Source organism: Anolis carolinensis, chromosome 4 (assembly GCF_035594765.1).
Source record: "Anolis carolinensis isolate JA03-04 chromosome 4, rAnoCar3.1.pri, whole genome shotgun sequence".
Lineage (NCBI taxonomy): Eukaryota > Metazoa > Chordata > Lepidosauria > Squamata > Dactyloidae > Anolis > Anolis carolinensis.
This window is the reverse complement of record NC_085844.1, coordinates 145814861-145831258: the sequence shown is the minus strand read 5'-3', so window position 1 is coordinate 145831258 and position 16398 is coordinate 145814861. Positions and strand designations below refer to the sequence as shown.

The 16398-nt window shown below is 40.4% G+C and overlaps 1 protein-coding gene across 4 annotated transcripts in view; it reads right to left on the bottom strand.

Annotated features, from left to right (window-relative positions):
* Window positions 1-16398, bottom strand: part of cdc14a (cell division cycle 14A) — a 123268-nt gene that overhangs the window by 85641 nt on the left and 21229 nt on the right. For all 4 annotated transcript variants that reach the window (XM_062979530.1, XM_003220043.4, XM_062979529.1 and 1 more), the window contains exon 5: window positions 8245-8324. In XM_062979530.1, the coding sequence (XP_062835600.1) occupies window positions 8245-8324 (80 nt within the window). The remainder of the gene's footprint in view (window positions 1-8244; window positions 8325-16398) is intronic.

Here is a 16398-nt window from a genome sequence, read left to right as displayed (position 1 = left end):
GGTTGCCATCCTGTTTCCCAGTACAAATCCTCTGTTCACAGCCTCTTTTGCAGAGCAGGCTGGTTGCTAGCATTACATCCAGGAGGGAGTCAAATTACCTCACTAGAACTGAATGTTCGCATGTAGACAATGAAGCCTTGAAACAAAAAAACAAAACAAAAAAAGATCATTCAAAAACCTCATTGAAGGATAATTACACCAAAATACTGAAATGTTCCACATTATTAAGGGCTCCTTATCACTGTATTTACTATGATTAAAGGAAATATTTACGCATTATACTAGAAAGGAATATACAATAGAATATGTTTTAAGTTAGTGAGGAACTTTCTAGCAATGAACCTGGAAACACAGGTATTCATTAAAAAGTGACTGAAAAACTAATTCAATCTTTACAACAAGATTTGGGGCAGTAAGACTCGCTCAATATTGTTGGACTCCAATTTCCAACAACACTAAAAGGAACAGCCAGTGGTGATTGGAACTGTAACCCATTCACACTGCATACTTAAATATCCCCTACCACAATTTTGGATATACATAGTATATAATATTTTGCCATCATGACTGAAATCTAGTTTGCTCATCAGTCTATGTTCAGGGAATTTGGAAGTGTATAACAAGTCAAAGAGAAAGAAGTGTTAAGATTATTTTAAAACATTTTCTCATTCTTTCTCCAGTTTGGCCACATACTTAATGCTAAACTGAAAAAGGCTCTGCTCACACAAAAACTTTGATTTTGAAAAAGGTTTAATATAAACAAGTTAGACATAGTTTGGACGTAACAAATTCTACTTATGATCTTATCTATGTAGTCAAGATGCCTTCTTGATTTAACATTGTTGCCAAAAAAGCACAAAGTTAATGACAAAATTATGAAAAATATGTCACTTTATTTCATGAAATGTGAAGAAAAAGCCAACATGCCCGTTGGCATGTACATGAACACTTTCACCTAGAGTTATGATCCAGTTTGTTTAAACTTGGTACAGTCAACTGGGAGAAGTAACATGCTCCCCACCCATCCTATGGAGAAAATCAATATTAAGTAATTAACTCACCTTGTAATACAATTTTGGCTATCTTCTAACTAGCTTTCAGAAACATAATTTCTAGGACACGCTACGGTCAATACAACAACAACAAAAAATCCCAGAGACAGCGACTTTTCAATGGTGGTCACACACCTTTAGAAACCTTCCTCCCGATGGACTCTATTTGGCCTCTTCTTTAATACCCTTTCAGTGAACTCTAAAGCTTTTAACACTGATTTTACTATCCTATATATAATTTCAACAGATGCACTTTTAATCACATGCTATTTATTCAATGGCTGCATTGCCATTTACATTTTTATCATAAGGCATATTTTGAAGACTTGCCTGAAAATGCAGAATAAAAAACTAAAACAATGCATAGCTTTCTTCTTTTCTAAGTACTCAGTGACTACACATGGGGCAGGAAGGGCAGCTGCATACATTATTCTTTTTTCCCCCTGTGGAGGGAGAGTCTTCATGTCTATCAATATTTGCTTAGCTTGTTGCTGTGGTCTGGCACCATTTGAAGACAACAAATGGTAAAATATAGAGAGCAAAGAAGGGCAAGCCTTCCATGCATATGAAGTAGCCCCCATGACCATTTCTGCCACTAGACTGCAATGTCTGAAATACTGACAGAAATACTGCTGGTAGATAAACTGGGATCATGCATTTTCAGATACAGAAACTGCAACATAAGGTCCTGAACATTTGAAATGGGAATTGCTCTTCACTGTGAAATGAATTCAGCCACATTCTACTGAAGGAGATCCTCCTAGAAGCTAAAATGTCTGGCTGTGATAAAATGATTTGACTAAGAACCTAATGTAACTGCCATCAATGTAATATTAATCTCTTCAGCCAGTATTAACTTGCCCCCCTCCTCACTTTCCGCCCTGCATAGAGGTTTGAAGCTGCCTGCCTGGTATATCTGATCAAGCACCATACTTATACTTCAGCAGTACTTTGCTTCTGCAGTCCTTAAATGAAATGATGGCTGAACTTATAAGCAGATTAAGACTTTTCAGGTCATTGAGTAAATCAAAACAGATCTATCCGAACAAACACTAATGTGTGTGTATCTACCGTATTTTTCGCTTTATTGGACGCACCGGATGATAAGACGCATCCAGGAACTAAGGGCAAAATGGGGCGATGTGTGCCGTGCGAGCGCGCGCACGGCACACATCGCCCCATTCTCCCTGCCTGGACGCAGATCCAGATCTGCGTCCAGGCAGGGAGAATGGGCACATTCTCCCTTCCTGGATGTGTCGGCAGACGCATCCAGGAAGGGAGAATGGGGCGATGTGTGCCGTGCGCGCGCGCCATTCTCTCTGCGCGCCCCATTCTCTCTGCGATGTGTGCGTGCGCACGCCCCATGCCTTGGCTTCCCTTTTTCTGTGTCCGGGCGAAATGAATGAAGGTCCTTAAGTTCGGGGGAGTTCTTCCTCGCTTTGGGAGGAGCCGGAGAAAGAGAAAGAAGGGAAGGAGAGAGGGCAGCGCGGAGGAGATTGTCTGGCAGCCGAAAAGAAAGGAAGCAAGGAAGGGGGAAAGTTGAGGCGAAGGGAGAGGGAGGCTCAGGCTGGGGTTGTTTCCCTCTCCTCCTTCTTCTTCAAGGGTTAAGTTGAGGCTGAAGGAAAAGGACAGACACAGAGAGGCTTCCCTCTCCTCAGGAAGCGATGTGGGGCGATGTGTGCGTGCGCGCGCCCCATTCTCTCTGCCTGGATCCAGGGCCGGCCCCACCATAGAGGCCAGTGACGCCGCCGCCTCGGGCGCAGGTCCCGGGGGGCGCCGTCAGGCTGGGAGGGAGGCGGGGCACCGCTCTGACGGTGCCCCGCCGCCCGACCAGTGCGCCCTGGCCTTGTGGCTCCCTCTTTCGCCGCCCGGGGAGGGGAGGAGGGATCGCCTCCTTCCCTCCCCGGGCGGCGAAGCCTGCTTCTTTCGCCGCCGGGGAGGGGAGGAGGCGATCCCTCCTCCCCTCCCCGGGCGGCGAAGCCTGCTTCTTTCGCCGCCGGGGAGGGGAGGAGGGATCGCCTCCTTCCCTCCCCGGGCGGCGAAGCCTGCTTCTTTCGCCGCCCGGGGAGGGGAGGAGGCGATCCCTCCTTCCCCCCCCGGGCGGCGAAGCCTGCTTCTTTCGCCGCCCGGGGAGGGGAGGAGGGATCGCCTCCTTCCCTCCCCGGGCGGCGAAGCCTGCTTCTTTCGCCGCCCGGGGAGGGGAGGAGGAAATCCCTCCTCCCCTCCCCGGGCGGCGAAGCCTCCCTCTTTCCAACCCTGGCCGCGCCTCCCACGCTGCGTGGGAGGCGGGGCCAGGGCGAATAGCATGGGAGGCGGGGCCAACCCTGGCCCCGCCTTCCACCCAGCGTGCCCTGGCCCCGCCTCCCACGCAGCGCGGGAGGCGGGGCCAGGGCACGCTGGTTGGGAGGCGGGGCCAGGGCACAGGAGGCGGGGCCGGCGGGGGGCGCTTTTCAGCGCCCCCGCTTAATATTTAAATTTATCTCCGACCGGCCCTGCCTGGATGCGTCTGCCGCATCCAGGAATGCGTCTGCCGACGCATCCAGGAAGGGAGAATGGGCACATTGCGTTTATAAGACGCACTGACTTTTCCCCTCTATTTTTTGGGGAAAAAAAGTGCGTCCTATAAAGCGAAAAATACGGTATATATATATATATATTGAGACTGTCATTCACATAGCAATTTTGACCGGCAGCTTTGTAAGATGCATAAGCTTAGGATTGGGTCTTTTCTGTAACAGCATTAAGAGTTTGGAATTAGTCTGGAAGACCTAGCAGCCTTCTTTGCTTTATAGGTTTAGACAACAGATTTAAGCAGTTATATTTCAGTGCAGTTTTTTTTTTTAAAAAAAAGAACTAGTTTTTGATTATTACTACAATATGGGAATATTTTGTGTAGCTACTAATGAATTTGTTTTAATTTTAGTAAGTTTGTTTGGATTAGTTTCAACAATGCCAACTTTTTTTTTACAAATCCCGATTTGAAAAATATTCTGTGTAGCCTTTTGAAGTGGTAGAAGCAGAGTTTTTATTGTCCTCAAATCTAATGTGGCATGACAGCTGCTACTCAGAAGCAAAATACAAAAGTATAGACACACAAAGCTACCAAATAATCTTTAGACAAAAATAAACAACAGAAATAGTTGTGTAGCTATTTTTCATTGACTAAAGTCATAATATAACACATGTAATTTTTTTCATAAATATCTTCCAATGACATCCTAAAACAGTTTATGTGAGTTGACTGAAACCTTGGGATCTATAGCAATGTCCGTATGCAATGAATGCTCTATATACCCCAAACAATTAAGCTTACAATATCTCTGTCCAGAGAGATTCTGGATAAGACATGCAATCTGTCAATGAAGAATGTGACCATTACATAATAGAGCAGCAAAGGAATGTTTGGTATATATTTTACACACAAAATATTCTGTGTCTAATAATTCATCTATGCCAGTGGTTCTCAACCTGTGGGTCCCCAGGTGTTTTGGCCTACAACTCCCAGAAAGCTCAGCCAGTTTACCAGCTGTTAGGATTTCTAGGAGTTGAAGGCCAAAACATCTGGGGAGCCACAGGTTGAGAACCACTGCTCTATGTCTATTTTTTAAAAAGCTCATCCCAAATAAAAATGTATCTCTGATCCTATAGTCGCTTTTTCACTAAGGTTCCTCTTTCTCACAGTTGTAGAGACAAGTGTAAAACTTGCAACATCTCCTGCGTCATCAACTGGTACACAGAGAATTAACTAAGGAGTATATTAATTCTTCCTCCATGCCATCCAGAGACAGATTTATATTGGAGAGCGAAGTCCTTGCTTGCTAATCTTTCAAAGAATTGAGGAAGCCACTTTCCTTTCCATGTTGGAATGTCTAACCCAGTGGTTCTCAACCTGTGAGTCCCCAGATGTTTTGGCCTTCAACTCCCAGAAATCCTAACAGCTGGTAAACTGGCTGGGAGTTGTAGGCCAAAACACCTGGGGACCCACAGGTTGAGAACCACTAGTCTAGCCTACTGTAACAACAGGAGAAATATATAATTTTTTGAACTGCTCATACAGATCTGCAGCCCAGATCCCTCCTTCCCTTTTTACCAAAATGTGTCTTATAGGCTGGCATCCAATACAACCTTTTTTTTTCTTCCCTTATTTATTTGTACTTTGTGTTGTTTAACAATGAATGGGAAAACTAATGGAGGACAATTTTTGTTACATAGGAAAAGCAGCAAAGCTGTAAATACAACCATGTGGCAAATGAAGGAATGTGGATTTACTTCACCAATGTAGAAAGAGATTAGAATAAACTACAGTCTCACCTACTGTGCTCACTGGAAAGAGAAGCAATTAAGCAAACTGGTATATCCTTGTATGTATGTGAATATGTAATCACCAAGTTTAGTATTTTTTATTTTTTAAATTTTTATTAAAGAATTTTCAGTTACATGCATTAAAAGCTGGGGTATAGGGTAACAAAGGGAGGGTTGGGAAGGATAGGGACGGGAAGGGATTTTGGGGAGGGAAAAGGTGTGAGAAAATTAGGGGAGAAATTGGTAGAGAAAAGGAAATAGGGAAGGGACACCAAGGGGGTGTAGGAAAAGGGGAGGAGTTGAGTTCTTCCATTCTCTTCCTTTACGGTTACCTTTGTCTGTTTAGAGATGTTAATGTTTTCCAGTTTGTTTCTTCATTCATTTCTTTGTAATATAATTTTCAAGTTTTTCCCAATTTGTCTCTCTGATATGTTGTCCTCTGGACTCTTTCAGTAGGAAAGTTAATTTGTCCATCTCTTGTATTTCTATTAATTTCTGTAACCAAAGTTCTTTTGTAGGTACTTCATTAGATTTCCATTGTTTAGCAAAGATTATTCTTGCCGCTGTAGTGCTATACGTAAATAAAATGTTATCTTTTTTTCAAAGTTCATCTCTGTGTCAGTTATTCTTAATAGGTAATATTCTGGCTTGTTTGGAAACTTCTTATTTAATATGGTTTGAGTCTCTTCATGAATTGTTTTCCAATATTTCTTAGTTTTTTCGCAGGTCTACCAAGTATGATTAAAAAGAGCCTTCATGTGCCTTGCATTTCCAACATGTGTTGTTGTGATTTTTATACATCTGACCTAATTGGGGGGGGGGGGGGGGCATATACCAACGGTGAAATATCTTAAGCCAATTTTCTTTTAATTCTGAAGCACAGGTATATTTTATTTTTTATTCCAAATTAGTTCCCAATCCGCTAGATTAATTGAGTGTCCAATGTTTCTGGCCCACTTCACCATGCAATTCTTAATTACTTCCGTCTCTGCTGACCACTCTAATAGTATATTATAAATTGTATAGATTGTCTTCTTTTTTGTCTGCATAATTCTGTCCCATGCGTTATCTGGTTCGTTAAATCCAATTTGACTATCCTTAATGTATTAGTATTAACCTCTCCCTAAACCTGGGAGAGGGGGGATGAGAACATGAAAATTTTGGCCTACTCCAAGTATGCCCCACAGGGTCCTTCCCAAGATGGTTAAAAGCAGTCCTAAGAGTTCATGCTCCTAGAAACAGCAAGCAGCAAAACAAAAGACGTTGTGAAGGCCTTCTTTCATTTCATGCCAAACCCTTTAAACCAGTCTCCAAGAACCACATTCTGAATGATTCAGTTTCAGAAGAAAAGTGCTAGGCTGTAAAAGTCAAAAGGCTAAACTAAAAGGTAAGTAAGTAAATATACTGTACGTATGAATTCACCTGTTTTAGGTACTTGTTCCACCAAGTAAGCATATACAGTACTGCCTTCAGTCTTGATTTCTAGCATTCAAAAGCCATTCAAGTTTTAAATATTTGATGCCCACAGCTCATGAAACTCTTGACAGCTATGAAAATGCAGTCCTGACAATGTTTTGATCCTTGGCCTCTTGCCTGCATCTTTAAGCAACTGAATCAGCAAACATTTTTCAATAATGAATAGGATTATTGTGAAATGCCAGCTTTCACAGTATGCTTCTTAAATGTCCAGGAGCTAGATGCAAACTCATTGTGATTAGGAGATATAAACAGCTCCCGACATCATCTAACTTTGTCCTCATCCCTGATTATTTGGTATCTATGCTTCACACATCTGTTTCCAACAAAGCTATCATGAAAAGCAACACCCAGGTCTTCTTTACAAAATAGATTTGGCCCCAAACCATTACATCAACATGTATGAAAGTGTCATTCAGCAGTAGCAGCTTACCACATAAATCTCCTGTCTGTTAATGGATGAACAACACAAGAGTGGTCATTTGCTTAATGTCTTAATCACGGAGAAGGTTCAGACTGTAACCAGACATTAGGCAAACTTTAGCATGTTTTCTGATGAGCTTTACCTTAGGAACTAGATTAAAGCATTTCTGTGATTCCTTAGAAACACAGTATTTGATTTGAGGGACTGATTTCAGTATCTCAAGAACTTTAATTTCAATTTAAAAACTCATTTTAATATTAACATGGGTTTGAAAGTGCCTACATATTATATGATAATGTCTCAAAAATGAAATAATAAATTATATAAACATACTATTTAAATCACAAGGAATGGTCTGGGAACACTCTGTTACCAGAAGTAGAGGTGTACAACACAATCCATGACATGCTGATTGAAGAGTTTAGTAACAGATTCTGCTGGACTCAGAATCACATTGCATTTAAAAAACTATCATTTGCTTAAATAGCAAAGAAACCTGGTGTAACACAGTAGTGATCAGATTATGCTATGAATCTGAAAGTTTAATATTCAAGCACAGGCAGTCCTCAAGTTACAAACATCTGACTTATAAACGACTCCTAGTTAAGAGGTGGGAAAATAGGAAGTGAGAGAAATCTACCTTTCGAAAGGGAAATTCACTTGTGGAAGAATTATCAAGGGGAAAATGTATCTCAACTGAAGCTTTAGCATCAATCCTTATTTCCACAAGCCATTTTTTAAAAGTTCAATTATCACAGGTACAGAAAGTGAGGTAAAATCTTCTGAACTGGGGCACAGGCAGCAAAATGAACACCACAGGAGTGTTAACCCATCTCTAGACTGCATGTACACTGCATCTGTCATAAGCTTGCCAGGAAGGTCATCATACTTTACATGTTGCTGTGTTGAATATAACCAGGTGATGTGTGTGAAACACTTTGAACATTTGAAAGCACTATACAAAATTATCATTAGCAATTAAAGCCATACCTAAATGGAACATATGGTGGATTGGATCCAGACAAAAGTATTCGATAAGTTTCTTCGGGCGTTTTCTTCAAGTATATCACCTATGAATAGAAACAACATGGAACAACACCTCATCTTAGAAAAGTAAACATATATATATATTTACAGTATATTTATATCAAGATAATGCTTTGATGCAAACTGAAAATAGTTGGGATTTGTGGAAATTCCATTTTTTTAGCCCTTGCTGTGCAGTGTTTTTACATTTCAGTAGAACAGACAAATCCTATTATTCTGAAAGCACTCAGGTCCATGTCACATTTAAGGGTAGTATGAGAGCCACCAAATTGCCTCCCATGAAATCGTGTTTTGATGCACATTGTTCTAAATATCCATTAAGCATCTAATTCTGCGGTTTTGAATGAAAGCAATTATTTGTGAGCTCTTCCCACAAACAAAAACCAACAAAAAAGGGGGGGTTGCTCAAATAGAACCAAAGCACATCATACTAGTTCTACCTTCTGATCCTTGCTCATTTATCCAGCCTTCAGAGATTATGTTCTCTCCCATCATCCTCTACCCATTCTTGCTCATAACTGTCCCCAGACCATCTGTGTCACATTGTTAGGGTGTTGCTGTACAAAAAAGGAAATGGCAACACCCTCTTCCTTCCCATTTCCATGAATGATTAGATAACAAATGCTAACCAGTTCAATGACATCATACATTTTAGGCATTTTGGGAGACAAGTGGTATTTTAAAGAACACGCCTTCTGGTTTGTTTGTTTTTAACAAATGGAGGAAATGAAAGGCTTAGACAGAGCATGTCACTCATCAATTATTTCCTTAAAATCCCTTGATATTTTTGCTTTCAGTGTATGTTGCTTTTTCAATTAGAGCTTCACTGACTACTTTTCTTTTGTATAGCTATCAGTGATGCCATTCTCATCTCTTCCCATAAATTCTATATCAACAAAAAACATACAAAGGATCCAAAGCAATATTGTAACAGAGCCTCATTCTACACACTGTAGGACAAGGATCCTCACATTTTTGAAGCAAAGGGCCTCATGGTCCTTCAGACTATTGGGGTGGGGGGGGGGGTGGTGGAGACTATATCTTAAAAAAATGAACAAATTTCTATGAACACTGCGCATATCTGAAAGAACAATACAATTATTTAAAATAATAAACAATTATAACTAACATAAACTTACCAGTATTTTAATGGGAAGTGTGGGCCTGCTTTTGGCTGATGAGATAGCCAAGTTAAATAGGATTATTGTTGTTGTTTGTCTTCAAGTCTTTTCAAACTTAGGGCGACCCTGTCTAAAGTTTATGGCTAGGGCCGGGTAAATGACCTTGGAGGGCTGCATCTGGCCCCCAGGCCTTAATTTAGGGACCCCTGCTCTAGGACATATAACACCGCCATTATTTTAGATGCGAGTAGCTGCTAAAAAGTTCTTTGCTGAAGCTAACAAAATTATTTCATGAGGCTGCTGTGGGGTTTACAGAAGAACATTTAATACAGTCTCAGTAGTATTTCCAGTGATGCTATATGAATGAAATAAACTGCTGTCCTTATATTTTTCTGGAAAATCTATACAGTATGATTCCTGGATGAAACTAGATCTCAGGGTATACCAACTGGGCAGACTAAAGATTCCATGAGTTACATGTTAGTATATTTTGGTGAACACCAAGTTTAAGGAGGAACTACCGGTAGAAGAAATTTTCCAAAAATAAGAGAACAATTTTCTTTTTAAAAAAATCCCTGTTGACCTCATGTTCATTTTGTATAACACAACTGATACTAATAAAACATGGCATTTAGCATATACCTCACAGAGCTGTTTTTATCATTTCCAGGGGACCTAGGATATTCACTCCTATTTAAAGATGTAAAGGTTTTTTACTGGCCATGTCGCTGAATTTGGGGGTCCTTTGTTCCCCTCACTATTTTTTAAGGTCTGGAATAGGCATAAAAAGCTAAAAAGCTTCCCCACAAAACACCCTTCCAAGGGGGACTACAGAAGTGACCGCACTTGAGGATTAGGGAATGGCAATGAAGAGAGTGTTTAGGGTTTCACAGGGTGAAATACAAGAGACCTTCAAACTCTTGTAGTTTTCCACCCCAAGATAAAGTAAGGGAACAGAGAAAAACAGGTTATGAACAAAAATATGCAAGTCACATTCTTTGGCTATTTAGAGTGCAAAGCTTCCAGTGGACATTCTATTTGTGGAATGTAATCTGGTGTTTGTCCAGTCTCATTTTACACATGAATATTTTAGCTTTAGGAGTGTAAAAACAACCCATTAAACTAACAATGCCCAGGAACATTTCATGTGCAACACGAACATCAGAGAAGCAGACTGTTATTTAAACAATGCCTAGTAAGCCTAGCACATGAAAGGAAATGTAAGTGCTGGCTGATCACTTAAGTCTGTATAAGAAAAGGTAAAGGTTTTCCCCTGACATTAAGTCTAGTCATGTCTGATTCTGGGGGTTGGTGCTCATCTCCATTTCTAAGCCAAAGAGTCGACGTTGTCCGTAGACACCTCCAAAATCATGTGGTCGGCATGACTGCATGGAGCGCCATTACCTTCCTGCTGGAGCGGTACCTATTGATCTACTCACATTTGCATGTTTTCAAACTGCTAGGTTGGCAGAAGCCGGGGCTAACAGTGGGAGCTCACTCCGCTCCCCAGACTCAAACCGCCGATCTTTTGGTCAGCAAGTTCAGAAGCTCAGCGGTCTAGTTTGTATACAAGTACTGTAGTTAATACTCAAGCATTACTGCATGAGGAAGAAGGATTGAGACTGGGCTTTATTCCAAAAGGAAATTTACTGGTTACATTTCCGCCTCAAATGAAAGCAAAAGTAAACCCCTCCTGGTTAAATGTTGCCAAGAATGTCTCCTAATAGATTTTCCTTCACGTCACCATATGCTAGAAATGACTTCAAGGCACACAAAAATAGCAATGCTGGAAAGGTAGTGTGGTGTACTGACTTGGGCTTTGGATTACAACTACTCAGCCATGGAAGTTCAATGGGTGACCTTGGACAAGATACACTCTTTCAGCCTTTTCGACAAACAACCTTTTCTGAACAAATCTTGCTAAGAAAACACCAAGACTTGAAAGATACACAGGTACATAAACAAGTTCAACTCCAATCCTACAGATAGTCTTCAAAATTTAAAATAAGAACAGCACAGACTGGGTCTAGATTCCAAATCTCATTTAAATACCAATGAGAACATGCTCCTGACTTTTTTTAAAAAGGAAAAGGAAAGAATGGTACAAAACTTTCAAGACTTATCCATGTTAAAAGAAGCCACAACAATGTCTCCATGGACTGCAAAATTGCAGGTAGGGATTATCTTGTCTTTGCATCTCTCTGAAAATATAAGATAGTTTCAAGCAGTTTGGACATACTGTTTCTTGGCTTTAAAAATACCTACAATATAACTATGTCAATCAAAAATTGCTCTTTTGGTGCCCTAACCTCTAGATGCTTAAGGATTATGGAACCTCTTGTTGCAATAGTAATTGGATTTTAGAACACACACACATGTGTACACAGACACACAATGCTTCCATTGTCTTATTCAGGCTGAAATTGCCAAAAAGGCAGCATCATTGCTTGTTTATAATCTCAGCCTTACAGAACATCATACAATTCAGAAACAATACCTACATTTTAGCCGGAAAGTTGACACAGTGGAGACTAAAGTCGTCATCAAGTAGTTAAATTACAAAATAGGAGACAAATTCCACAACTATCCTTGCACTCATGGGGAAAACACTAGATAGAATGAAGCATTGGCTAAGAATCTTCCATCTGCAACTCCAAGTCTATAAACTGGTATGTAGTAGATGCTCTCTTATCTCCAAGATTGGCATACTTCTGCAGGATCCATAAATACACTTCTGCAACCATAACCTCTACAAATCTTCAGGGCACTACAGAGGAAGTTGCAATCCCTAAAGACCTCACTAAATTGCTATTTGACATGGATATGCAAGCTTGATACAGAAGGGCTCCCACCCAAAGAGGTGGCTTGTTGATACTATAGCACACTGAGCTGCTGAGAATTGCAAGGCTGATTCAAACCACAATAAGTTCAGATCTGGGCCAGGCAGTATCTTCAGATCTATATTACTGCTATCTTGTACCTCTGTAGCTTCACAACATATTTATTTATTGCTAGCTGACTTACGAGAGAGCATTTCCTCAGTTTGTCTTATAATGCCTTTTGAGAACAATCAACAACATAATCAGCTGGACATGTAAGAGGAAGGACCTTAGGAAACTGAACTAGGACTTAATTTATGGTACTTCCACCATACCATTAATTTAACTCTGATATACAACATGTAAGTGTATGCAGCTAGGTATCACTGTACAATGGTTTAAGGGCAACACACTTTTCTTTAAACCAAACAGTCATGATACATTATATGCTTACAGCCCAAGGTTAATTCAGGATGGGTGAGAGCATTTCCAGAGAGAAGACACACTTTATCCACATGTCAATATAGGCAACAAATGCTACTCAGCCTTGGGGAATGTGGGGCTGGTATTACTAAAAGAAGAGCAGCTCTCCTTCCAGCTAAAACCAGCCACATTCAGGTCCAAGGAAAGGCATTCCCGTTTCTGTCCCAGCTGGCATGACAAAGGCTAGAGACTCAGAAGTAGCAACCCTAATGCATCATTTGCCTCTTCATTTACACTTCATCTAGAAAATGAGAGTCAATATAGGCAACAAATGCTACTCAGCCTTGGGGAATGTGGGGCTGGGGAAAGATAAACAGTTGCCTTTTCACTAGGAGCAGGTGTTTCTTTAACAGCATTATAGTACAAAATAGTACTTTAGTAGTTTGTGCCCACATATGTATGTGAAGTGTCATCTGAAGCATGAAACTCCTAGACATCATGGATCCTGAGCATTTTCTCTAATTGCCTCACTGGGAATCCAGTCTTATATTAATAATCCAGATACTTAGGAGTCACTTAATACAGACAATACCAACAGAAAAAAAGAATTATATCACTTCAGTTTAACATGTATATTCTGCTAAAGGATTTACAATCCATCCTTGAAAATGAGCCTTTCTTTCTCAGGCTTTGAATGGCAATGTTGTCCTTACACACAAGAGTAAATTGGGAATTACCTAATAGACACAGAAATCCCATAACAAAGCTCAGTAATGAACCTTGATGCCATCTCAATCAAAACAATACCAGCTATACAATATGTCCCAACCTTGATATACATCAACAGAGTCCATAAATCTTTTGAGAACTCCCCCCCCCCCCCTGCTCCCGAGAATGAAAGAGGTGAGGGCCTCTCTATGATCTAGGGGTAGATCTCAGAAATGAACGACAGATCAACAAAATTCTGCACAAATGGGATGATCCCTGTCCAGCTCAGTTTTTAAAAAAGACCCTGAAGTTCAGTTTCAGGGAGATTCCAAACGTTTGCTAATTCAGTATGTCAGATTTTCAGGTTTGCTACAAAATATCCTAGGAGAATAAAAGGTTCCCTACTGGATTCTGTTAACTATTTTAATGTATACATTAATAACATTTTCCCCATGCAAGGTTAAGATGTTGTAGATTTCTAGCGTATCGTGACCTGAATGGGATTTTGGCTTGCTTAAATAGGAGTATAGTGTCTAGATCCAGGGAAGTCATGCTACTCCTCTATTCTGCCTTGATCAGACTACACCTGGAGTAGTGTTGGAAACAGAAACCTTCTAGAAGCCTCTTATACTAGTTATTTGTTATGTATATAATTCAGATTGCTTACTGTATTGTATATGTGTGCACTGATATATGCAATTTTACCGTAACTCTATATTGTGAGAGGGATTACAGACCATGTGACCCAGATCTGAGACTATTCAGACCTGAGACTCCATTTTAGAACAGACAGACTTCATCAGACTCTATTAGAGTAGAGACTTCATTTGACTCTCAGACTGCAGACTCTATTAGACTCTGAGAAATGCTTTGGACTTTGGACCGTTGATTCTAAGAAAGATGCCCTGTTATTTGCTCAGAGAAACTACTTCAAAATTTACTTGTAACTGGATTGATAAGCAATGTACCTGTATGCTAAATACATGAAGTTTGTAAGTAAACCAACTATGTTATTTTAATGAAGACTACTTTATTTTTGTCTCTTGAGAGCATGATTTAAACCAAGATGTTTTAAGGGAGAGTAGATGTTTTTTGGGCAACTGAAATAACACTATGTATTTTTGTACATTTGCATATCTCTGTTCCTAGCAGATCAGATACAATAGGTTCAGTCTAATAACTGAAGCCACATTGCCTTGCATGAATACTAGTGGATATTTACCACTAAGGAGAAGATTCACTCAAACAAGTTTCAGCTCTTCGCTGGAAGTCATACCTTTCCAAAAAGGTTATGTGTCCAAAAGGTTATGAATGTCTTTTCCCAAAAGGTTATGGTTTCTAACAAGTTCATACTTTTCCAAAAAATACTGTGTCCAATTCTGGGTGCTGCAATTTAAGGGAGATGTTGACAAGCTGGAATGTGTCCAGAAGAGGGCAACTAAAATGATCAAGGGTCTGGAGAACAAGCCCTATGAGGAGTGGCTTCAAGAGCTGGGCATGTTAGCCTGCAGAAGAGAAGGCTGAGAGGAGACATGATGGCCCTGTATAAATATGTGAGGGGAAGTCACAGGGAGGAGTGGGCAAGCTTCAAATTACAGGAAAGGAGATTCCACCTGAACATTAGGAAGAACTTCCTAACTGTGCCAGCTGTTCAGTAGTGGAATTCTCTGCCTCAGAGTGTGGTGACGGCTCCTTCTTTGGAGGCTTTGTGACTTTCCTGCTTCTTGGCAGGGGGTTGGACTGGATGACTCACAAGATCTCTTCCAACTCTATGATTCTATGATTTCAGCTGACTACCCAGGCCAATCAAAGCCTATGGACTCCTTTACACCAATATTTTTCTGTTATTTTCTTAGTCAAACAAGTAAATCTCAATACAAGCAACTGGGTCCATATATACCAGACTTTTAAACAGCTAAAAGACAAGACAAGACACTAGTGGAGAACATTTTAATCTCACAGGCAAATTCTGTTGCATACTTTAATATGTTGTCGAAGCTTTTCATGGCCGGAATCACTAGGTTGTTGTGCATTTTCCAGGCTGTATGGCCATATTCTGAAACATGACCATACAGCCCGGAAAATGCACAACAACCCATATTTTAATAGTTACCATATTCAAACAAAAAGTTTCAAAAGAAAATTCCAATTGGAACAGATTGATTCCAGCAAATCCGGGGAGTGGCTCATTCCTTATAGAAACTAAGTGTTCCCCTTTGGGTATTTATTTGGTTGTTGCTTGGCTTATTCATCCCTAGCAGCGTCTAATCATGAATGAGACACACCCATATTAATTGATCTTTGGCTGTTTTCATTCCTGCTCTCTTTAATATTATGGCACACACATATTCTTTACTGTTGTTATTGTGTGCCTTAAGGTTATTTCAGAATTGTGGCAACCCAAAGGCAAAATTATCATGGAGTTTTATCAGCAGGATTTGTTTTGAGGGGTTTTACCCTTGCCTTCTCTTGAGGCTGAGCGAATGGTACTTACCCAAAGCCAGCCAGTGGGTCTCCATGGCCAAGCAAGGAATTTAATTTTGGGATGGATCCACATTTTAGTTTGACACTTTAACTGGCAGGGCTTAATGCTACAGAATCATGGGAGCTGTAGTTTTACAAGGTCTTTAACCTTCTCTGACAAATAGTGCTGCTGCCGCCTCACCAAAAATACAACACCTATGACTCTGTTGCACTGAGCCATGGCAATTAAAGAAGTATCAAACTGCATTAATTATAAAGTGTAGGCGCACTCTAGGTCATCAGAATCCCAGTGTCAACAACCAAACCACTATACCACGCTAGCTCTTGCATCTAACTCTTAGACTTTTACAATTACAGTAGAGTCTCACTTATCCAACGTAAACGGGCCGGCAGAATGTTGGATAAGCGAATATGTTGGATAATAAGGAGGCATTAAGGAAAAGCCTATTAAACATTAAATTAGGTTATGATTTTACAAATTAAGCACCAAAACATCATGTTATACAACAAATTTGACAGAAAAAGTAGTTCAATACACAGTA